Source organism: Papio anubis, chromosome 14 (genome assembly GCF_008728515.1).
Source record: "Papio anubis isolate 15944 chromosome 14, Panubis1.0, whole genome shotgun sequence".
In the NCBI taxonomy this organism is placed as follows: domain Eukaryota; kingdom Metazoa; phylum Chordata; class Mammalia; order Primates; family Cercopithecidae; genus Papio; species Papio anubis.
Genome location: NC_044989.1, coordinates 90,611,473 through 90,636,041, shown reverse-complemented (window position 1 = coordinate 90,636,041; position 24,569 = coordinate 90,611,473). Strand labels below are relative to the sequence as shown.

The 24,569-nt window shown below is 41.3% G+C and overlaps 1 protein-coding gene and 1 long non-coding RNA gene across 3 annotated transcripts; both read right to left on the bottom strand.

Annotated features, from left to right (window-relative positions):
* Positions 1 to 5,337: 5,337 nt before the first annotated feature.
* IL1A (interleukin 1 alpha) lies at positions 5,338 to 16,599 on the bottom strand. Of its 2 annotated transcripts, XM_031655358.1 has the most exons (8): positions 15,649 to 15,943; positions 14,928 to 14,982; positions 13,925 to 13,973; positions 12,821 to 13,043; positions 10,688 to 10,858; positions 9,174 to 9,298; positions 6,651 to 6,681; positions 5,338 to 6,220 (listed from the first exon to the last, which is right to left on the bottom strand). In XM_031655358.1, exons 2-8 carry the CDS (start codon positions 14,972 to 14,974, stop codon positions 6,123 to 6,125), a joined length of 744 nt encoding a protein of 247 aa, XP_031511218.1. In that variant the 5' UTR covers positions 14,975 to 14,982; positions 15,649 to 15,943; the 3' UTR covers positions 5,338 to 6,122. The 2 variants fall into 2 exon arrangements, with proteins under 2 accessions (XP_031511218.1, XP_003909193.1); XM_003909144.5 differs by having other exon boundaries at positions 5,604 to 6,681; positions 15,649 to 16,599.
* Positions 16,600 to 16,787: 188 nt separating this feature from the next.
* LOC116270312 lies at positions 16,788 to 18,086 on the bottom strand. The gene is made up of 3 exons (XR_004178338.1): positions 18,012 to 18,086; positions 17,275 to 17,353; positions 16,788 to 16,846 (listed from the first exon to the last, which is right to left on the bottom strand). It is a non-coding gene; the product is annotated as an uncharacterized LOC116270312 (long non-coding RNA).
* Positions 18,087 to 24,569: the final 6,483 nt, after the last annotated feature.

Sequence of the window (24,569 nt, the reverse complement as noted above, 5' to 3'; positions counted from 1 at the left end):
AACAACATTTGTTATTGTCCATCTTTTAAATTATAACCATCCTAGTGGGTGTGAAGTGGTGTCACATTGTGGTTTTTATTTGTATTTCCTTGATGACTAATGATGTTGAGCATCTTTTTATGTGTTTACTGGCCATTTGTATATCTCTCTTCAGAGTCTTTACCTATTTTTAAATTGGGCCAGTTATCTTCTTTTTTTTTTTTTTTTTTTTTTGAGATGGAGCTTCACTCTATTTCCCAGGCTGGAATGCAGTGGTGTGATCTCAGCTCACTGCAACTTCCACCTCCTGTGTTCAAGTGATTCTAGTGCCTCAGCCTCCCAAGTAGCTGGGATTACAGGCACCTGCCACCACGCCCAGCTAATTTTTTTTTTGTTTTTGTATTTTTAGTAGAGATGAGGTTTCACCATGTTGGCCAGGCTGGTCTCTTTGTTGACTCTTAATCATCCTTCAGTCTCAGACAAAACATCCCTTTCTCAAGGATTGTGATTAGCTTGATTATGTGCTTATCTTTCTCCCTGCTAGTCTGTAAACTGAGGGTAGGCCACTATATTCATTGTTTTTGGCACCAATGAGAAACTAAATTAATGTCTTTTGAATGAATAGGGCTTTCTCCTTTTAAAGATCCCTTCAATACAGTAACCACACTATGTATAAGTAGCCACAAGCCCATTCAATAATACTACTAGCTCTTATAGCCCATATGTCTCTGCCTTGTCTACCACAATATCACTAGAGACTTTGCTAAATGCAATGGTAAAAATCAAAATACAGGCTGGGTATGGTGGTTCATGCTTGAAATCCCAGGACTTTGGGAAGCCAAGGTGAGAGGATTGCTTGAAGCCAGGCATTTGAGACCAGCCTGGGAAACAGAGAGAGACCCCATCTCTGTAAACCACACCTCCCACCCTCCCAGAAAAGAAATAAGCATGGCTGGGTTGAAGTCACCAAGGATGGCTGACTGACTGATCAAGTGACTTTACCTGATGGTTTGTAGAATATATGCCTTCACCCACGTGGGAGGATTGCTTGAGCCAATCCTCAGTGTGGATTCAGGAACTTGATTTAATTGGTATCCTGATTGTGGATTAGATTCTCAGGGATACCTTCACTAAGTAAAAACGATAATAGCTACTCTTAAGTAAAATAATGAATGCATCAAACACTCTAAATCCATGGTGCTGTGCTAAGCTCTTTCTGTATTTTATCTCATTTGATATTACAAACCTTTGATGTGTTAATAATTACTATCTCCATTTTTACAAGTAAGGAAACTGACATTGAGAGATTAAGAGACTAGCCCAAATCACAAAGTAAATGAGATTTGAATCCAGTCTTGATTCCAAATTCTACAGTATTCTAGATTCAAAGAGACTAAATGATAAGCTGGAGAGCCAATTTTACTTTATAACAGGGTTACAATGGCAGAAAGGACCTGACATTCACACCTCTAACCAGTGCATCCTCTTCCTGAAGGCAAATATGCAGGAAATCTGTAATAAGAACTTCCTTTGGTGAAGGCCAGGTGCAGGGGCTCACAATTGTAATTCCAGTACTTTGGGAGGCCAAGGTGGGAGTTTGAGAACAGTCTGGGCAACATATTGAGACCCTGTCTCTACAGACAAAAACAAAAACAAACAAAGAACAACTTCAAGAAAACTCTTGATATGGATCAGAACAAGAGGAATTAGCTATCTGATCCAAATGCTTAATGACTTTAAGCCACAATCCACTCACTGCCACAATAGAGATATACCTGCCAATGCCACTCAGGTAATCCCATCAAAAGTGGTAATGAGGTCTGCAGCATGAGTTGTTCTTAGTGATCCCAGGCTGAGACCTTGGGATTGCAGCATTTTATTATACGTATGTACAAAACATCTGTTGAATAATCTTCTAAATTGATGCAATACATTCATATCAAGAATACCTGTCCGTAATCTCCGTAAACGCTCTCCTTTCTGTTTTTAAAAGAAGTAACAGCGTTTCTCCTCACATGACAAAGAATTCACTTCACCATCCATGAAATAGTGAATAGGAGCTCTGTGGAAGGAAATTAGCTCTACTTCTTGGTGGAGATGAGAAGGGAGAGTTCCTCTGAAAATCAAGGCTCTTGTCATGCGAGGAGCCAAAGTTGTTTTTTAGAGTGTGGAGAGTTGAGAAGATAAGATAGGGAACATCCACTCATGTTTTTCTTATTCCATAGGCCTCTCAATTGGGCAAAGCACTCCAGACCTTTTGGAAGAGTGACTCCAAAGGCAAGCACCTGCTTGGCAGGCCCCTCAGTTTCTATGCAAGTATAAGTGAGTATATAAAATGGGAGTACTTGTGCTGTTGAATATCTTATTTCCAAATGAGGTTTGCTGGTGTCCCTGTGGCTGTGAGAAGGCCTCTGCTGAATTGATGGAACTTGTGTGTTCTCATCTCTTCTAATCCTGGACTGACTTGCCCAAAGGGAAGCCATTATTAACACTATAATAAAACCACCCTTAATCTGGGACTCTCTTCATGCAGTGTTTCTTAACCAATGATAAACATGAGAGTTACTTTCAGAGCTTAACAAATTTAAGATGCTCAAGTTCTACCCAAACTGACTGAATCTCCAGAGGTGAGGCCCAGGGATGTATACTTTTGAGCCAGACCTCAGTTTACCCTCCAGAGCTTAGCCTCTTTGCTTATAAGATTGCATGACACCCTTTGTTTGTCTGTCAGCCACTCTGATAAAAAAAAATTGGTAAGGGATAAGTTTTTGAGAAGAAGGAGCAAAGGTGTTCTTGGCCAGTGAGAGCCAATGACAGGGAAACGCAAACAATGTATCCATAAGAAAGGTAAATTACTCTATAGAGCATTAGGATAAATGAACATCTCATGCCTAGGGTTGAGAGAGGGTACAAAAAAAAAAAAAAAAAAAAGACCACTCTGGATACACAAAGCAATAAATGGAATAAAGATTGTTTTCCTTGTAAATTAAAAAAATCCCTTGTTACTGAGGTATAATTTATTTTATATATAGTTCAATGAGGTGTTGTAGATAATACATTTTTTGTAAATTGTTATATTGTCATATAATCATACATTCATTTTTTAAAGTCAGAAATGTATATAACCATTAAACTTATAAATAAGTCATTCAGAGATACAGATATACGAGCATATTTTATATCCACCACAACAATTATTACTATCTCAACAATTCCATCACCCCCCAAATTTCAAGTATGGGTGTTTTTAAATGTCAGAGGAGTCTCCTCAGTGGGAGGAAGGTTAGGGAAATATCTTTTGGCTTTTGGCTCTGTGCCTTGGGTTTAAAGGCAGGGATTTGGCTTTACTGTCATTGATTTGGAACCTGATATATAGGACCGTAAGAAAAGAAATAGACTCTAACAAGTTCTGTGCTAAGACTGTTGAGTCTCACCATGGTGACTCTTACTGTTTAGGCAATGATGGAGGTGGGGCAGGCCATATGGATAGCTGGCCTGGGAGAATAACACTCCAAAGCCATTTCTACAATGATTCAATGTTTCACACTTAATCAGAGACTGAGCAACTATTATACTTTTTAAGATGTCTTGGATTTGTGTTGCTTGCTCAGTGTTTTGTATTTCCTTATTTCTTAAAATATATTAATATTAAAATAATTCTTTAATATTCTTAAAACCAAAGGAGAGTAAGGAATCAAGTCTTACTTAGTCTTGCTCTAGCCAGACTTGGGGTAAGGAAACCCTAGGAAAGTCATGGCTGCTAGAAAGAACAGGGTGAGACAAACAAGAGACCAGGTCTCTGTGGCGCTCTGTATCAGTTAAGCTAGATTTGACTGCACATCATAGCAAACCCAGTGAAAATGGCTTAATAACAGTAGCATTTCTTGTTTTCTTAAAATCTGGAGGTAGGTTCTCGGTGTAACAATGTTGTCAGAGATGCTGGCTGTTTTTCTCCTTCCACTCTGCATTCTTCATTGTGTTGCTCTGACTTCCCAGTTGTTGCAAGTTGGAGACCACAGTTCCGAGCTTCACTTCCTCATAGAACGTGTCTCATTCAAGGAAGAAGGAAGATAAAGGACCATCTATATGGCTCTTTATTTTAGCAAGTAGAAAATCTTTTCCAGAAGTTGTTTCCAGATTGACATCTCATTTGATAGGATTAAGTCAACATGACTTAGTCATATAAGAATAGAATGAACATAATCTTAAATCAATTGGATTCATCCTTTGGGGAAGGGCATGTTGACTTCTCAATGAAATCAGGGTTCTGTCAGTAAGGAAGAAGGAGAGATGGCAATTGCATGGACAACCAACAGTGTTCACCATATACTTCTCTTCTCCCTTTGACATCACTTTTAGGATTTTATCTACTACATACCTACTAATGTCTTCCATATCTATATACAGTTATTTTTCTGAGTTCCAGATACGTTATCATCTCCCCATTGTAAATCTGCAATTGAGTGTCCTCTAGTAGCTCAAAGTACATGCCTAAAATTTTACTCATCATTCGTCCTGGAATGGAGAAGACCTCCATATTTCTACCAAAAATATGGTTAAGACGCTGCCACTCATCCAGTCTCCAGTACCAAGAAACAGGGTCATCTTAGACTACTCCTTACCCAAATCTACCACACCCATTTCCAAGATCCCTTGATATTAACCTTGATTTTCCAACTAAATATATCTTGCATCCATGCTTGGATCTATTAGTTGTTCTTTTAAAATTCTCTTTTATATATTTTTAACATTTAAAAAAATTTATCTATCTTTTGAGACTGGGTCTCACTCTGTCGCCCAGGTTGGGGTGCAGTGGTGTGAACACAGCTCACTGCAGCCTCCATCTCCCAGGCTCAAGTGATCCTCCCACCTCAAGCCTCCCAAGTAGCTGGAACGAGGTGCTCACTACCATGTCCAGCTAATTTTTTTATTTTTTATTTTTTTTTTGTAGAGATGAGGTCTCACTATGTTGCCTAGGCTGGTCTCGAACTCCTGACCTCAAGTGATCCTCCTGCCTTGGCCTCCCAAAGTGCTGGGATTGAGATCTGAGCCACAGTGCCTGGCCTATTAGTTGTTTTTAATGTATCCCTATATGTGTAAGTTTGTATAAAGATAGGAACACATGTTTTGTGTTTGTGTAATGTGAGCTTTAAGTGAACCCGGAAATATTATCATTCTTAATGCCATTTATGCATACTGGCAGCTAACAAAGAGGAGAAAAAATATAAAATCTTGGTTTGGTTTTATAAAGTAACACTAAATGCAATTATTTATGTAAACGTTTACCTTTTGTTCCTAATTACCATGCAGTAAAATAATGATTAAGACAATGAACAACTATGTGTCAGAGAATTTTGCTGCAAGCTTTATTCAGTTATGACTGATAATAATCTATCAATCACTGTTGTTGATAATAATGTAACATATGGTCTGATCACAATTTTTATAACCTAGAAGAAACGTTGATTACATTCCAGAAAAGAAAGTTTTGATAACAGTGGTCTCATGGTTGTCAAAGTTGAGTTCATCTAATTTTAGCTTGTAGGACTTGATTGCAGGTGGAATTGAATGAAACAAGAACGCCCAGGCAAGTTTAATTACAAAAGAGTCAAAGATTGGACCAATTATCAGCTCAAAGTAATTAATATACATTTATTATATAATCACAGGTCTCCCAAGTACTAGAATGCAGAGTTTCCTGGCTATGGGATAAGCACAACTTGGACCAAAATGCCCTGTATTAATGAAATCAAACTTACTCATCCCAGAAAGCACTGTCTGCTATTCTGGAGGATGCCTGGTCACGCTCAGAGGATGAAGGGGCTCCCATAAATATAATATGTTATCATTATCTTAAATATATTTATAAATACATATATAAATAATAATTTAAAAATAACATTTCGTGCTTTGCCTTCATCTTGAGGCTCAGGTTCAAGAAGTATTTTACCAAAATGACCTCCCTGATTAGCATAAAAAACTGTTGCGGCAGGAAGGCTTAGGTATTATTCACTCCATTTTGAAAATGATAAAACCGAGGTCCCAGAAACTTATGCTATTTGAGTAAGAGTTCATCAGCAACTTAAAAGTAGAAGCAAACAGTTGAAATGAAATACTAGGTCCGTGGCTTCTTATTTCAACTGCTATTGTGCATATTTCTTAGTTTTCTTATGCCTTAATTTGCCCATCTGTAATATGGGTAGAGTCTTTTTGGTAGCCGTAGTCAGTAGCTCTGGTCCTCCTAAGATTGTTATGAAGAATAATAATTAAAATGATTGGTACTATGCAAAATATAGGGTGTTCTTTAAATAACAAACAACATTATATGTTAGTGTTGGTTCCACTAGACATTGCTTCTCTCTTACAAAGAGTGTAAACATTCATTTAGAATTACAAGGCTCAGTACACCCGCAGCAAATGACTAACAGTAAAGGATTTAGCTTTTTCATATACATGGTACATATGAACTGTCAACACTGCACAAGTGAGCAGACTCCAGACCTAAGCCTGGTTTTCCAGTATCTGAAAGTCAGTGATAGAGGGTAGCCCCTTTGCCAGGCACACCCAATTGTCGTGCTTTGTGGCAATAAACAAGTTTGGATGGGCAACTGATATGAAGTAGTTCTTAGTGCCATGAGTTTCCCAGAAGAAGAGGAAGTTGGTCTCACTACCTGTGATGGTTTTGGGTATCTCAGGCATCTCCTATGAAGAAAAGAAGAGAATTCTGTTAGAGAGCAAGACGTTAGAAAAAGGACTGAAGCTCAATCCCTTGGCATTTGGCCTTCATGAGGAACAGCACTTTAGGACTATGGCTGTAACATGATGCTATAGGCTCTTCATTCATTTGTTCATTCAACAAGCATTTATTACATGCCTAGTAGATGTGTGGCCCAGTCTATTAATAAGAGTTGATTTCCTTAGTTGATTAAAGAGAGATCTAAATTAGTTATGAAGATTACTGGGGACACTAGTATCTCACTGTATCCAGGCAAGTAGGAGGGAAATATTGTTTCTGTCCTGCCTTCAACATAGGCCTAAGGCATTTTGCATCAAATCTGAGCACTGGTGATTCTAAGCCCCCTAAACATTTTGATCTCCAAATGAACAAATGATACCTTTGGGAGATCAATTTAGCATTTAGATGACATTTATCTCAGTATGTAAGTCAACAATTGAAGGTTAAACACACACACACACACACACACACACACACACACACACACACACAAAATTCCTAAGTATATCAGTAACTAAACTCTTTCAATATACTCTCTTCAGAGTGTACTTTTCTTGTGAGTGTGAGTAGAATTTAACTCAATTGAAAAATAGATTTCAAATTCCAAGTTGAGATGCTTCTTTCCTACTCTTTAAAATCCAAAGCAAGTAAACATACTTTTGAGGCTTCCTTGGGGTTTCCAATGTCAGCAGGATTTATTTCCCAAACCTATTCCTCTCCTACTTTTTCCCTTCTCGTAAATGATATTTCTCCTCTTCCTTCTGTTGGTTCTATCTCCAAAATATAACCCAATTCTGCCTGTTTCTTTCCACTTCTTTTCCTTACCCCACCCCCATGACTGCCGTTAAACCTCCTCATTGGACTTTCTGCTTTCTCTATTGCCTTCCTTCTGATCTGTTTTCTATTTTAGGAAGTATAAGTGAGGTCAGGGCTTTGCACTGTCTGAAACCCATTAATGGCTTTTCATTGTACCTCAAATGAAATCCAAATGCAAGCTCTAGTCTCTGCATATTTTTTCTTTTTTTTTTTTTTTGAGACGGAGTCTCGCTGTGCTCCCAGGCTGGAGTGCAGTGGCGTGATCTCGGCTCACTGCAAGCTCCGCCTCCTGGGTTCACGCCATTCTCCCGCCTCAGCCTCCCAAGTAGCTGAGACTACAGGCGCCCACCACCACGCCCGGCTAGTTTTTTGTATTTTTAGTAGAGACGGGGTTTCACCATGTTAGCCAGGATAGTCTCGATCTCCTGACCTCGTGATCCACCCGCCTCGGCCTCCCAAAGTGCTGGGATTACAGGCTTGAGCCACCGCGCCCGGCCTGCATATTTTTTCTCCTTCTCAAAATGCCCCAGTTCCAAGAGTGCTTCTTCTCATCCTTGGAGCTGTCCTTTACCATCTTGAAGTTGTAGGGCTTGGGTGTGTTCACACTTCTCTGAATGTCCTACCCCCAAACCCACAACCATGACCCACCCCCTCCTGTCAGCAGCTCTCATCTCACAAGGGGATTTGTTTTTACCACTTTGTCTAAATAGCACTCTCCCACTTTTCTCTATCTTAGCACCCTATTCATTTTTTTTTTTTTTGCAGTGTCTTGCTCTTTTGTTGGTTGTTTGAATTGTCTGTTTTCCGTATCCTCCAGAAGACTAAGTTCTATGAGACTAGAGGCTTTGATGCACCACTGTCTACACAGCTGTTGGCACTATGCCTGAAAAATAGAAGGCTCTCAATGAATAATGCTTGTTGAATGAGTTCATGAATGAAGCTGCTACCCTACTCTGTGGGCATCACTTGATCCAGAAAAGCACAGGCAGGCACATAAGTTCTAGTTGGGAATAGAAGGTCTTGGATTACACACTTACAAATTGAGTCACCTACTTATCAGTGGAGAAAACATCTAAGGCTATTGTGTGTGTGTGTGTGTGTTTGAGGGGGGAAGTGGTAGTGGAGATAGGGCTGGGATGAAGGATAATGCTGACATCAATGCAGAGAGAGGGGCACTGGAAGCAGCAAGCCCCATTTTGGGACTTGGTTCCCAACTTTTTGCTTTGTGCCCATTGGCAGGTGATTAATCCTCTCTGATCCCAGTTGGCTTATTTGAGTTTCTTGGAGGCAGGCCACATTGCCCTAAGGTCTAGTATTGTGTAGGTCAGATAATAGATGTCAGTAAAGATCAATGGAATAAATGGATGCCCTGGGGTGGGAGGTGAATAAGGTCAGGCAGGGAAAGGAAAAAGAAAGAAGAAGGTAATTTTCTTCTTATTTACTTTTGCCACCTCTATTATATTTTCTCCAGATCCTGCTTAGGCATGCCTCTGGAATCGATGGGAGTGGGGTGGGCAGGTGGGGGCTGTGGTAGGAAGAAAAGAGGATGGTGTCACCTTGTTAGAGGTGTCTGCCTATTGGGCTTATTTACAAACATATGAGATGTAAATGAGGGTAAGTGGGAGACAAAGGGACAACTGACCTTCAGCAGCACCGGTTGGTCTTCATCTTGGGCACTCACATACAATTGAGTTTTTGAGATTCTTAGAATCACAGGAACTTTAGTATCATCCTTTGATGACGTATAAGCACCCATGTCAAATTTCACTGGTGAAGAGAAGAGCCAAAAATAAAGTGAATTCATTGCATTTGTATAAAATCAAGTGTTGATGTAGATTGTGTGTGCATGGTGTGTGTGTGTGTGTGTGTGTGTGTGTGTGTGTATGTATGTGTGTATAGTTAGGTCCCCACCTATGGTGTCAATACCTGGAAGTCAGGAATGGAATTCTATACATCTTTGTATCCTTCACAATGTCTTCCACACTCACCAAGCAGGTAAATACTTGGTTAATGTTCTTAGAATTTTCTACATTGAATGAATCCTTGGGGGCTGAATAAGTGTTGAATCTCTTATAATTTTGTTAGTGGGATAGACCCTGTAATTTGTTAGATCATGAGTTCATAACGACCTAAAATGGAGGGGTTTAGGAAGCTGATACACTCATATGTTGCTAATGATACTGAAAAGTAGTTCAGTTTTTACTTACAGAATAACGTTTAATAAGAGCTGTCAAATTATGCCCGTTGATCTAGGCATTCCACTTTGGGATATGCTCAAAGAGATTACCACATAGGAGAAAAAACAATAATATATACAAAGATATTTGCAACCAAGCTATTTAGAGTAAACCCAAGGGACCAACAGAGCAACATGATTGAATTATCTAGTGACATTAAAAATGGCAAATACACATATGATGTGAATATTGGGAAAATTGCAGAAATAATATTAAGTAGGAAATAGAACACAAAATAATTTGTAAATGCAGAGTTGAAAGCATGTTAGCTGAAGTGCATCCAATCAGAAAATGTCTTGCTGGTTTATTGCAAAATTGCCTCTCTGGACCTTTGAAAATATGTATACTGTTGAAACTAAAACATGTCCGCCATGAAAATTGGATGTGTGTGATAAAAGTTTTTGGACACTAAACTTCATCCTTTAAGCCATATTTGTAGCTTATTGGTAGTTTTGCCTTACAAATGTGTTATCAGAGATAATAAAGACCTTCCTAGTTTGGTGTTACTTGTGAGTTTCATCAACAGACTTTAAAGGAGAGTGATTGTTCTTCATTGGCTTCTGGGTAAATCTGAGTAAGTCATTTAATATGTCTGACAGTGAGTTTTCTAAGTTTTAAAATTGAGGGTAAGAATGTCTGAAAGAACCAAAGAGGTAGTACATCAGCAAGCTTTGTGCACAACCCTTTACTCTCAAATATAGGACACTTCTCTCTTGTGCAACTTCCAGATTTAGTTGAACCTTCTGCCCTGGCTTGGGATTTTTATGGGAGCGCTGTGCTTCAAGCTATTCTAGAAGAATGGTGCAACCCAGAACTCTGAAGAAGTATGTTTTTTTGCAAGCAGAAAGATTGAAATAAATAAATAAGTAAATGAAAGGAGGGGAGGATGACAGAAATGTCTGGTACCATTTTAATATACCTGCTTCATCCAGATTATGTATTGCAGCAGCCGTGAGGTACTGATCATTGGCTCGAATTATAGTTTGATTGAGGGTGTCATTCAGGATGAATTCGTGTTTGATGATCCTTATAAAGTGGTATGTCATATTGCTTAGGAAGCTAAAAGGTGCCGACCTGGGCTTGATGATTTCTAAAACCATGATCACAAGTGTAGATTAATGTCTGTGTACAAACACAGATGATATACACACTCTAGTACAAGCAGGGAAGATAGTTCTGGAGGGGATATCAGGAATATTCTAATCCAAATGAGGAAGCAAAGAGAAGTGAAATCACCCAGTCAGCAGTAGAATTGGTTTTCTAGGATTATCCTTGTTGTTACTTATGTGCTTCTTTTAAAACTTCAATTCCTCAGGCAATAGTTTCATTGTTTTTAAAAAGACTATTTGCACAACTTTCTCATTGTGTGGGTGTTTCTAACTGACCAGGAAGACTACCAGTATTTCCTATCTATATGTTCAAATGAATGCACTCTGAGAAAAAAATGAACGCCTTAAAAATAATTATATATGTCACTGAGAGTGCAGATCCACCACATTTCTGCAAAGTGGCACATATCAATAGCATCACAAATCTTCATGGCTCTGGGAAATTCTAGGAATATATTCTAAGGAAATAAAGGGTGAGAGAAATGAATGTTTATACAGATGTTCATTGTTGCATTGCTTATAATGGTGAAAAATGGGCACTCTAAAATGTCCTCAATACATTGCTAAGTAAGAAAAGCTAGATATAAAGTTGTAAATAGTGTGGTCTTGATAATGTTAGGCATATTTGTTCACATGTAGGTATGTGTATAGCAAAGACTTTAAGGAAACATACCATAGCGCTGGTAGTAGTAAACTCTCACTGGCAATATGAGTGATTTTTATTTTCTTATATATTGTTACATTTTAAAACCTTCTAGGTAAACACATGTTATTGCTTAGGTATTATCTTAAAAACAGGAATACTAGGCCGGGCGCGGTGGCTCAAGCCTGTAATCCCAGCACTTTGGGAGGCCGAGACGGGCGGATCACGAGGTCAGGAGATCGAGACCATCCTGGCTAACATGGTGAAACCCCGTCTCTACTAAAAATACAAAAAACTAGCCGGGCGAGGTGGCGGGCGCCTGTAGTCCCAGCTACTCAGGAGGCTGAGGCAGGAGAATGGCGTAAACCCGGGAGGCGGAGCTTGCAGTGAGCTGAGATCCGGCCACTGCACTCCAGCCTGGGCGACAGAGCGAGACTCCGTCTCAAAAAAAAAAAAAAAAAAAAAAAAACAAAAAACAGGAATACTGGGTTTCTAGTTCATGTGGAGGCTTGTACAGTAAAGGCATGGAGGAGAAACCATGGTTTTTATACTCAGGTAGAACTGGATTAGATTTGAGGCTCTCCCACTTACAGATGTGTGCCGTTGGGCAGTTTACCTATCTCAATGAGCTTAGTTTCCTTTTATGTAAAATGAGAAGGTAGGATTCTTGTGAGGTTTAGACATAATCAGTCATTAATAAGTTAATATTGCTGGTTGTATTCATATAGGTAGTAGTAGTAATAATAATAATAATAGCTAACATTTATTGGGTTCTTACTATGTACCAGACATTATTCTAGTCCAGAAGTTAGGGAATGTTGACTCATTTAACCTTTATAACAGTCAGGAGGGCCCAGCTAGCTCAGTCTATAAAGCCTGAGACTCTTAATCTTTACAACAATCCAATGAGTGGGGGATTCTGATTATTTCCATTTTACAGTGGAGGAAACTGAATCACCGAAAGATTATGTAACGTGCCCAAGGAGGCATAGTTAGTATGAGAGGAACATAGCTTGTAAGTGGTCTTGTTACTGCTTTCTCCTGAAAGGCTAAAAGCCACATGACCTTTACAATATGGCCAAGAAATAATGGCTGTGAGCAAGTATTCTCAATTTTGGCCACTGCTCATCTCTCCCTCCTGGAGAAGGATAAAAATTAATTTTCTTTCTATGTAGTTACCAGACGAATGCTTGGTTGTCTTCTTGTTATTCTGCCTCCAGGTTTAATTTTCCCCTAAATTCTATTGTCCCTACTTACTTAAAACTGTGAAACAAAGATATTATTGTGCTTGACCCCTTACCTTCCTCTGAGTCGTTGGCGATGGCCTCCAGGTGATCATCCGCGATGGACTGGCTTAAACTCAACCGTCTCTTCTTCAGAACCTTCCCATTGGTTGATACTACCACCATGCTCTGCTTGAAGGACAGCTTGGATGTTTTAGAGATTTCAGAGATACTCAGAGACACAGACTGATCCATGCAGCCTTCATGGAGTGGGCCATAGCTTACATCATAGAAGGATTTCTATGAGGAAGGAAAACAGAAACTGAGAGGCTGTTCATGGTCAGGGAATGAAAGTCCTTTCAGTAGTGCTGTATTCAACAGATGTAGTGAGGAGGATCTCCATTCTGGTCTTAGGTAACTCATGTTTCATTAGGGCTTCCCTCCCTCTCTCCCTTTTGTCTCAACTTCCTTTCTCCTTCCAAGGTAAAAAGATGACTTTTTAGGAAGACTTTTTCATTTATTTGCATGTTCAAAAATGAGATGCTGTAACTAAATAGGTTAACAATGATTGTAGTGAGTGGTAGCTTTCCAATTAGTTCCCTCTCAGGAGGCTAAAAATCTACTTAACAATGCTCAAAATATTTTAGAAATACTCCTTTGAGGACAGCTTTTAAAGCCAGTACCAAAGACATACCAGGCAGTACTTATACTGTCTATTTGTGGTCTCCAAACACAATGACACAGCTTGGTGAGTGGCTGTAGATTTCTCACTTTCAATTGGCTTGCTTCCTCTCCCCCAGCTTCATGTTTGGAGACTTTCTCTAACCTCTGATGCTGGTGTCAGAGAGGGCAACCACAACACATCATGTTAGGAGACAGACCCCTGGTGAAGCGGTCTGTGGGGCCTGTCTCAGGATGGCATAACTAACATCCTGATGAAGCCTGCCCCAGGAGACTCCAGTTCTCAGGGATTTGGGATAATTCTGCTCTGTTCTGGGAGAAGCCAATGCACATCAACTTTATAAGGCAGCTGCTCTCGCTTACAGTGGAAGACAGGTCTCTGGACCTCTAGTGAGGGTAAAACAAAAGCATTTAAGATTCAAGTCATTGCTGTTCTCTTTTGATGAAGAAACTACTGTGTAAGAATAGCAGTCCCATGAGAATTACAGTCATTTGCTTACCTGATTCAGAGACAGATGGTCAATGGAGGAACTGTCTTCTTCGTTTTCACTGCCAAATAAGACGATGAGAATGTAATTGTTTGTTATTTCACTTTGGTCTCTGGCCAACGTGTTTTAATGACCACGGTAGTTGTGGGTCACACACATACACACGGCCATTACAGTCATCTTTGAAATTTAAGGACTTCTACACATACACATAGGTAGAGTAATTCATACCTTACTAATATGGAATTAGTAGTCATCAAGACAGGCTTTGAGCTTTACCTGTGCTTTATCTATAAAAATTAGACCTGGCTAACAAAGAACTTTAATTGAAGTTCAGGGAAGAATGTTAAGCTCCTTAAGAGAAAAGAAAGGTTTTGAAGCACTTCATTTTTATTTTAACCAAATAGATTATATGTTACACATTGCTTTCATGTATTCACTAAAACAGATTTCATAATTTATACTTAGTAAAATATCCAGGCAAAATTTTGACAACCTAGTTTGCATTAGTATTGACTACCGATAATGGAAACATCATGTTAGTTTAATATGTTCCGTAATTTTATCTTTGTGTTCATTTACCTTTCTTCTACATATGAGCGAGATTTGCCTGCGTATCTGCGTTCACATGCCCAGCTTGCTGTGGAATCATTTCCTGTTCCTGAAGGAGACCAAGTTTTCCTGAGAATGGACCAGTAAAACCCATTCTTATATCAGGGTATGTGATCTCAACAGAGGCTGTGTCTGAGTTGATGCTGAAATTCATGTAGGACTCAGCAGACCTCAAAAATAACTTTTCTAAAATGGTGGTCTCCCTGCCAATGTAATCTCAGTTTAACATGCTGAATGCTCAGTCTTTCTGGGTCTTCTCTGAACCTGCTCTGACTTCAGGACTAGTACACATTCCTACAGCCTCTGCCGGCCTGGCCCCATGCTGGTCACTGTTATGCCTAGCTGGATTCTGGTGAGCCTTGAAACCTTCATTAAATCACAAGAGATACATCTTATTCCTTACCTGTAACAGTTCTTCAGGTCTTCAAACATGTCCGGAACTTTGGCCATCTTGACTTCTGCAACAGAGAACACCAGCCACGGTCAGCTCAGCCAGCCTCTAACCCGGATACCTGTGAGGGGAACCCCTCCTCTTTGTGCTTCTTGAAAACTTTGTTGAATGACTTAGTCCACATTCAGCATTTTCTCCATCTGCTAGCTCCTTTGAATTAGTTTGCTATGTACCTGTCTCCTTTATTAGATCGTAAACTTCTTTTAGAATGTTTTATTTATATTGGTATTCCTTATGTGCCCAACCTAATGTATTGCACAGAACAGGCATTCAATCAATGAAAGTTTGAAGAGGTTACAGAAACACCACAAGAATAAGGTGTTTCCCTTACACAGAGGTAAGGGAGAGACAGACTTGGAAATGTTCAATTTTCTCCTAATAATTTTGGGTAGTAGAGATTCCCTCCCATGAGAAGCCTCAGTTGTATTCACCCCATGCCCTCACAGGAAGCTAATTCTGCCATCTCTCAGTAAAACGAATCGGTCCTTATCAGAAAAATGAGAGAATAATTTTCTAAAATCTGACTGTAATTCTAGGTCACATACCAAACCGGGGAGGGACAAGAAAAGAAAGGAGAGGCTGTAGCTTTAGAGAAGGCAATGTGAGAGAAAACAGCCAAAGAGAAAAACAACAACAGAAAATACTTTAATAGCCAGAGATGTGAGGACAATACCTTTGCTGACTCAAACGCCAATGAAATGACTCCCTCTCTGGCTGGCAGCTTAAGCCTGAGTCAGTCTTCTTTGCCTTTTGTAATTGTCTTAAGTAGGCGTGGCTACAAGTACGTCGTCAAAACGGGGAATTTACAGGGAAGAATTCAGTTTTGTATTTTTCTACGTTCATTCAACTTGATACTGGCTAAAATAATGAAAGATGGCATAGCTGATATTATTGTTGTTTGCAGATATTCCAGAAGGTATTGACTTGGTTCCTTTATTCACTGCTTTGCTTTATAAGATGACAAACATGTAGTCTTAGAAAAAGGGAAGTGCAGGAAACTTATCAAGTTTCTAGGAGGAAGGGAGAAATCCTGAAATCAGAAGCCAAGGGGCTAGATTTCGAGAGGAATTCATGAATAATAATAGTTCTAATAGTAGCTGGAGTTGTGTTCTGGCTGAATCTGCTGATTGTGCTCCAGGTTGAATGTGAATTGGCAGAATACTTGGCAGCTTCTGGCAACTTTTGAGGGAAAATGAGCCATCTTTTCTGAAGAGGGAAGTTTGCTTGATTAAGGCATAAATCACTTCAGAGTATGGGGTGACAAGCTCCTGGTTAGGTCAGGGTAGAGAAGAGAAAAGTGATATTTGACCACAAAGAAGTCTGGAGCCTCTTACTCCTCTGAATATTGTCAACACATTTCCTAGAGAGGGGACAGAGCTTCGGGACAGAACTCTCCACCCTGGCCCTGTTACAGTAAAGTAGCCGTCTACCGAGGACCCGAGAGAAGCCTGGTCTGTAGGATACACCCAAGGTGTGTCTTCTGTAGAAGAAGGTGTGTGCAAGCCCCGGGAGGTATGCCTAAGGCCTCAGCCAGCAGCCAGTGGCTAAGTTTGGGAATGGAGATTGGGAGAAAGGAAGGCATGGATTTTTACATCTGAGACTTCAATGGTGTTGCCTGGTTACTATTATTAAAGAATTTCTCGGCTTTTATAATTCCCGTGGCCAGCCTAGTTCAGGTGGCAGAACACCAGACTCTTAGCAAATGGATGTTCCCAGGTGGAGTTTAAGCCATAAATATTTTAAATAAAGGAAATGAACTAGGTGTGGTGGCATGCCCCTGTAGTTCCAGCTGTTCAGGAGGCTGAGGCAGGACAATCACTTGAGGCTCAGAGTTCGAGTCCAGTGTGGGCAACGTAGTGAAGCCCCCATCTCTAAAAAAAAAATAAACAAACAAAGGAAATGGATGGAAGAACAAGGTAGAAGAGAGAGAGAGAAAAAAAAGAGGCAAGGCACTAAAACATGGTATAGAAAAGCAAAAAAGTGTGGATCTGGGAGGAAAGCGGCTTGTGTGAGTTGGATAAAGTATTCCCTCTGTTCCTGTTTAATTATAAATAATAGGATTGGTTAGATGTCATAAGGTCTATTTCAGGTGCAAAATCTCTTATTCTGATTTAATGCCAGTCTAATTCTCCTGGTCATGTACCTGGTGCTATAATAGCTATAACAAGAGCCACAGAAATAACCACACTTGGATGTAAGCAATGTAAGTGTAGCACCAGACTAGGGTAGAAGCTTGGGTGTCTAAGGATAAATCCTGAAGGAACAGTGATGTCAGCCAACTGGCTACATTTCTGCTTACCTTGGTTCCTCCTTAGGCAGCACAGAAATGTTAATCCTGATTACCTCCTCTCCTCCTGAGAATCTTGTGAGGGCTATTGCTAAGGAACAATTGCAAAGCACATTGTGAATGTGAGCTGCTATGGAGATGCAACTAAACAAAAATAATAACAATGCTAATGATGGCTTCAGTCACTCAAGAACCTGTATAGTCATCATTATAATGCCTTAGTTCACCAAAGAAAATATAGTTCTTATGAAAATATTGGCTCGAAAGCTTCAACAGGGATAACATTTTCAGGTGAAGGCCACCATTGAAAGCGTGAAGATATTTAGCTTCTGGGAGCAATGCATACCATCTCTTTGGTAATCCAGGAAAAAACCCTGGTTCCACCCACATAGGCAATACCCATCCTGGTCCCATCCTCACTCCTCTGTTGTAGAGAATTCCCCAAATGTGGTTGTTGAATTTCTCAAGGAGAACTTGGTTGAGAAGCAGCGAACTTGGGTTAGAATATCACCCAACATTTTCCTTCACATGACTGTCTTGTCAATTGATTTTTAAAGGAAAACTAGGGTGGGTGAGGTTCAGAGAGAGGTGGGTCCTTGCATTGTTTTGGGGAGCCTGCTTTTCTGGGACTGTGAACAAAAGTTACCTCTTCTAGGGAAGGGATAGTGGAACATACTGGGCAGGCCTGTGGTGTGTGTGTGTTGGGAGCCATCCTGTGACAGGGACGTTGGGTAGCTTCAGGCGCTCACCTCTAGACTCTGAGGAGGCCTCAAGAAACCCTTAATGAGTCACTGTCATCTAAATCATTTAGGAAGAAAAAAAATTATTGTGCACTTATTCTATGCCATGGGTTTTGCTAGGAATCAGCAGTTTTTTCCCATGATCCACAAAATCAGATATGCAAGGTGAGATGTTCTATGTTGGTAGGTGACTGGGTATGTTTTATAAGATTGGAGCTTATGAGTCTAAAGAACCATTGTGATGCCTTTCATGTGGCAATTGTTTTCTAGTTTACCTGCACTATCTCGCTGCCTCCTCACTGCACCTACAAGAGTTAGCTGACACTGTCCTCTTTCATAGCTGAGGATCCTTGAATAGGTGAAGTGACCAACCCAAGACCACAAGACTGATGAAACCAGTGCTTGAAGTCAAGCTTCTGATTCAGAGTCCAGTCTTCTCTTTCTACTGCATAAAGATGCTGGAGTCTCTTATCACCACCAACACCAAGTGTTGACTGAAAAAGATCATCCTTAGGGTCTTTTCCCCTTGAACATGCTATCATTCAGTAACTCTAGGATACTTGTTAAAAAAAAAAACAACAAAAAACAGGGGAGGGGGGAAGGGATTGAAATACCTCCTCTCCCTCTCTTCACCTCCTCTGATGAAATCTGATTTTATTCTGTGATATATAAGACCTGAATGAAGGTGACTGAAGTAATTGGGTACATGGTTAGTGGTGGAATCTGGATGTGAACTTCAGTCATGGTCTTGCCGTTGTTCTATAAAGACAGGAAATATCTGTAAACCTATTTGGAAGCAACTTTAAAATTGTTGCATGTGGTTGGGTCTGACAGAATCACTTGAATGAAGAGAAAAATGTAACTTTTTCCTGTGAATTTTCAGGGAAATGCAATTATTTCCTTTCACGTGGTATAAAAGCTTTTCAGAGGAATTAAGCATGCATAAGCCAACACATGCAGAGACAATTGAGCCTTTCGTCGCAACTCATGCTCTAGTTATAATGTGTTTTTAAATTCCATTATAGCTACAGTGAAGGAGGAAAGGACTTAACATAACAGCCTACCAGGTTCAAGGGATTATAATACATTATCTCACTTAATCCTCTCATCAGACCTGTGAGGTAGATGTTCTTATCACATCTTACAGAAGAGGAAGTCAAGGTCCAGAGAAATTAAGCAATTTGCCCAAGATTGCAAAGTTACCATGTTTCCTAAATGGGATCCAGACACCAGGGCATATGCTGCTTCAACCATGAGGATGTCTCTCTTCCTTAATGTAGCCGCTTCCTTTCCTGTGTTCTTTTAAATTAAGTTTTAATTATTCTGCTTTATCTTAGTCTGTTGAAGGTCCCAGAATATGTTAGAGAAGGATGCATGTCAGAGACCATCTAGTTTAAATTCTTACTTTTATAAAAGAGGAAACAGGGTACAGGGGAAGTATGGCCCAAGGTCACATGGAGAATTCATATGACAGTGGGAGGTAAAATTAAAACTCAATTTCTTGAATTCTAGTTCACAGTATCCTACTACTTAGTGACCCTGGTGTGTCAGTGAAGAGAGAAAAAAAAAGAAGAAATAATCTCTAATGGCTTCTCACCCATAAGTGAAAAAGGAATGGCTGGGCGCGGTGGCTCATGCCTGTAATCCCAGCACTTTGGCAGGCCGAGGTGGGTGGATCGCCTGAGGTCAGGAGTTCGAGACTAGCTTGGCTAACATGATGAAACCCCATCTCTACGAAAAATACAAAAAATTAGTTGGGTGTGGTGACAGGCACCTGTAATCCCAGCTACTTGGGAGGCTGAAGCAGGAGAATCACTTGAACCCAGGAGGCAGAGGTTACGGTGAGCCGAGATCACGCCATAGCACTCCAGCCTGGGCAAGAGTGAGTCTCCATCTCAAAAAACAAACAAACAAACAAACAAACAAAAGTTACGAAGAATGAAACCCTGTTAAGTAAAATCAGCTATGATTCCTGCTATACTGAAAGCTGACAGTGAAGACCTTCATCGATACTTTTCTAAATGAGTAGATAATTATAAACTGAGATAAGTACAGTAAGGGTGTGTGACAGAAGCACATGTCTTAGACTGGGAGTGTACAGTTCAGTGGAGGGCGAAGAGGGAAAATTCCAGGCTGAGATAAGTCCCTGGGGGTCAAAAAGAGTGGAAGTAGGTCATTGAGTCTGGAGCTCAGAGAGAGAAGGGGGAAGGAGTGAGGGATACAGGAGTGGAGGGTGAATTGGTGAGATGAGGATGAGGAGGAACATAAGAGCCAGACAGTCATGGCCTTATGTAGGCTCCGTAAAGCGTTTACTCAAAGTTTAACAGGAAGCCATTAAGAGTAGTATATATTGGTGACACAATCAACTTTGAGCTTTTAAAGGATCACCTTTGTGTTTGTAAACAATTTCTAGATTTTAAAGCAGTAGACAAAGGACAGAGATTATATAGAGAAATGAGAAAGCTTCCACAAAGTGTACGTGGAAACCAGTCTTTCTGCCTTAACTCAAACTGTGTGATGAAGGCAGCAAGTGCTTGGGAACCCAGAGAGTCAAGGGCTGGCCATGGCTTGGAGGATATGGAGCAATTCAAGTGGGCTAAAATCTGAAGTCCATAGCAGGAAGGGACAGCTTCACGTTCAGTCAGCAAATTTCTATTTAGCTGCAATTACCTCGTCACCTTAGCTCATCTGTTCCCTGATGGATGCGGTTTTTTCTGTTTCTAAATTCCCTTTTCCTTTTCTCTGGAGACGGGTGATTGATGTAGTCTGGGTATTTGTTCCCTCCAAATCTCATGTTGAAATGTAATCCCCAGTGTTGGAGGCAGGGCCTGGTGGGAGGTGTTTGGATCATGGGGGCAGATCCATCATGAATAGCTTGGTACTGTCCTCTCAATAGTGAATGAGTTCTCCTGAGCTATGGTTGTTTAAAAGTGTATGGCACTCCCCCTTTGCTGTCTTGTTACTGCTTTTGACATGTGACATCCCTGCTCCCCTTCACTCTCTGCCGTGACTGGAAGCTTCCTAAGCCCTCGCCAAAAGCTGAGCAGATATCGGTGCCATGCTTGTACAGCCTGCAGAACTGTGAGCCCAAATAAACTTTATTTCCATATAAATTACCCAGCCTCAGATATTTCTTTATAGCAACATAAGAATGGCTTAATACAGGCTGGGCGTGGTGGCTCACACCTGTAAACCCAGCATTTTAGGAGGCTGAGGTGGGTGGATCACAAGGTCAGGAGATCAAGACCATCCTGGCTAACATGGTGAAACCCCATCTCTACTAAAAATACAAAAAATTAGCCAGGCGTGGTGGTGGGTGCCTATAGTCCCAGCTACTCGGGAGGCTGAGGCAGGAGAATGGCATGAACCCGGGAAGCGGAGCTTGCAGTGAGCCAAGATCACACCACTGCACTCCAACCTGGGTGACAGAGTGAGACTCTGTCTCAAAAAAAAAGAAGAAAGAAAGAAAAAAAAGAATGGCTTAATACAGAAAATTGGTACTGAAGAGTGGGGCATAGCTATAAAGATATCTGAACATGTGGAGTCAACTTTGGAACTGGGTAACGGGCAAAGATTGGAAGAATTTAAAGGGCTCAGAAGAAAACAAGAAGACGAGGGAAAGTATGGAACTTCTTAGAGACTGGCTAAATGGTTGTGACCAAAATGCTGATAGTGATATGGCCAATGAAGTCCAGGGTGACAAAGTCTCAGATGGAAATGGGGAACTTATTGGGAACTGGGGCAAAGGTCACCCTTGCTATAACTCAGTGAAGAAATTGGGTGCATTGTGTTTGTGTCCTGGGGATCTGTGGAAGTTTGAACGTAAGAGTGATGACTTAGAGTATCTAGTAGAAGAAACCTCTCAGCAGCAAAGTGTGGCTTAGAAATTTTCTTTCTTTTTTTTTTTTTGAGACGGAGTCTCACTGTGTCACCCAGGCTGGAGTGCAGTGGCGCCATCTCGGCTCACTGCAAGCTCCGCCTCCTGGGTTCATGCCATTCTCCTGCCTCAGCCTCCTGAGCAGCTGGGACCACAGGCACCTGCCACCACACCCGGCTAATTTTTTAGTATTTTAGTAGAGTCGGGGTTTCACCATGTTAGCCAGGATGGTCTCGATCTCCTGACCTTGTGATCCACCCGCCTCAGCCTCCCAAAGTGCTGGGGTTACAGGAGTGAGCCACCGCCCCCGGCCTACTTAGAAATTTCTAAGCCAGGATATGGCCTGTCTGCTTCTAACAGCCTATGCTCAGGGATAAAGAAATGACTTAAAGTTGGAACCTATATTTAAAATGGAAGTAGAGTCTAAAAATTTGGAAAATTTGCAGCCTGGCCTTGTGGCAGAGAAAGAATCCAAGTAGGCTGCAGAGCAATCGTTGCTAGAGAGATTAGCATGACTAAAAGGGAGCCAAGTGCTAATATTCGAGACAATGGGAAAAAGGCCTTGAGGGCATTTCAGAGATCTGTGAAACAGCCCTTCCCATCACAGGTGCAGAAGTTTGGTGCACTAGGCCCAGAGGTTTTATGGGCCAGGCCATGGCCACGCTGCTATGCACAGCTTTGGGACACTGCTGCCCGCATCCTGGCCACTCTGCTCTGACTCTAGCCTTGGCTCAAAGGGGCCAAGATACAGCTTGGGCCACCACTCCAGAGGGCACAAGCCATAAGCCTTAGTGGTTTCCATGTCGTGTTAAGCCTGCAGACACGCAGAATGCAAGATTGAGGGAGCCTGGGCACTTCCGCCTAGATTTCAGAGGATGTGTTAGAAACCCTAGGTTCCCAGGCAGAAGCATGATACAGGGGCAGAGCCCTTGCAGAGAACCTCTACTAGGGCAATGCCAAGGGAAAATGTGGGGTTGGAGTCCTCACACACAGTCCCCACTGGGGCACTGCCTGGTGATGCTGTGGGAATAGGGCTGCTGCCCTCCAGATCCCAGAATGGTAGATGCACCGGCAGCTGGCACCCTGAGCCTAGAAGAGCTGCATACACTCAACTCCAACCCATGAGATCAGCCACATGGGCTACTCCCAGGGAAGCCGCAGAGGCAGGGCTGTCTACGACCTTGGGAGCCTACCTCTTGAACCAGCTTGCAGGACATGGAATCAAAGATTATGTTGCAGCTTTAAGGCTTAATGTCTTCCCTGCTCAATTTCAGACTTGTGTGGTACCTGTTGCTTTTTTTTTTTGGTCAGAGCTGTTTGAACCAGAACAATTCCATCTTATATAGGGGCTGGGTAAAATAAGACTGAGACCTACTGAGCTGCATTCCTAGGAGGTTAGGAATTCTAAGTCATAGGAGGAGATAGGAGGTTGGCACAAGATACAGGTAGCGAAGACCTTGCCGATAAAACAGGTTGCAGTAAAGAAGTTGGCCCAAACCCACAAAGCCAAAATGGTGATATGGTTTGGCTCTGTGTCCCCAACCAAATCTCATCTCAAATTATAATTTCCATAATCCCCACATGTTGAGGGCAGGACCTGGTGGGAGGTGATTGGATTATGGAGTCAATTTCCCCTATGCTGTTCTCGTGATACTGAGTGAGTTCTCATAAGATCTGATGGTTTTATAAGTGTTTGGAAGTTCCTCCTACACACATGCTCACTCTCTCCTGCAGCCTTAGGAAGATGGTACTTGCTTTTCCTTTCTGCCACGATTGTAAGTTTCCTGAGGCTTCCCCAGCTATGCAGAACTGTGAGTCAATTAAACCCTTTTTCTTTATAAATTACCCAGTCTTGGGCAGTTCTTTACAGCAGTGTGAGAACAGACTAATACAGATGGCGATGAGAGTGACCTCTGATTGTCCTCACTGCTCATTATATGCTAATTATAATGCATTAGCATGCCAAAAGACACTTCCACCATGACCCAAACAGTCATGTCTGTGCCTGTCTCAGCACCGTGACAGTTTACAGATGGCATGGCAACATCTAAAATGTACCCCATATGGACTAACAAGGGGAGGAACCCTCAGCTCGGGGGATTGCCTGCCTCGTTCCCAGAAAACTTGTGAATAATTCACCCCTTGTTTAACATATAATTTGGGTTGCTTTTTTTTTTTTTTTTGAGATGGAGTCTCGCTCTGCTGCCCAGGCTGGAGTGCAGTGGCCGGATCTCAGCTCACTGCAAGCTCCGCCTCCCGGGTTCACGCCATTCTCCTGTCTCAGCCTCCCGAGTAGTTGGGACTACAGGCGCCCGCCACTGCGCCCGGCTAGTTTTTTGTATTTTTAGTAGAGACGGGGTTTCACCGTGTTAGCCAGGATGGTCTCGATCTCCTGACCTCGTGATCCGCACTATTAAGTATCCTTAGTCCAGCAGCCCAAGCTGCTGTTCTGCCTATGGAGTAGGCATTCTTTATTCTGTTACTTTCTTAATACAATTGCTTTTACTTTACTGTATGGACTCGCCTGGAATTCTTTCTTGTGCGAGGTCCAGAGCCTTCTCTTGGTTCTGGATTGGGACCCAATCCTGGTAACATTTTGACCAATTTCTCCCTTCTGGAATAGGAATGTTTACACAATGCCTGTATCACTTTTGAATCTTGGAAGTAAATAATTTGTTTTTGACTTTACA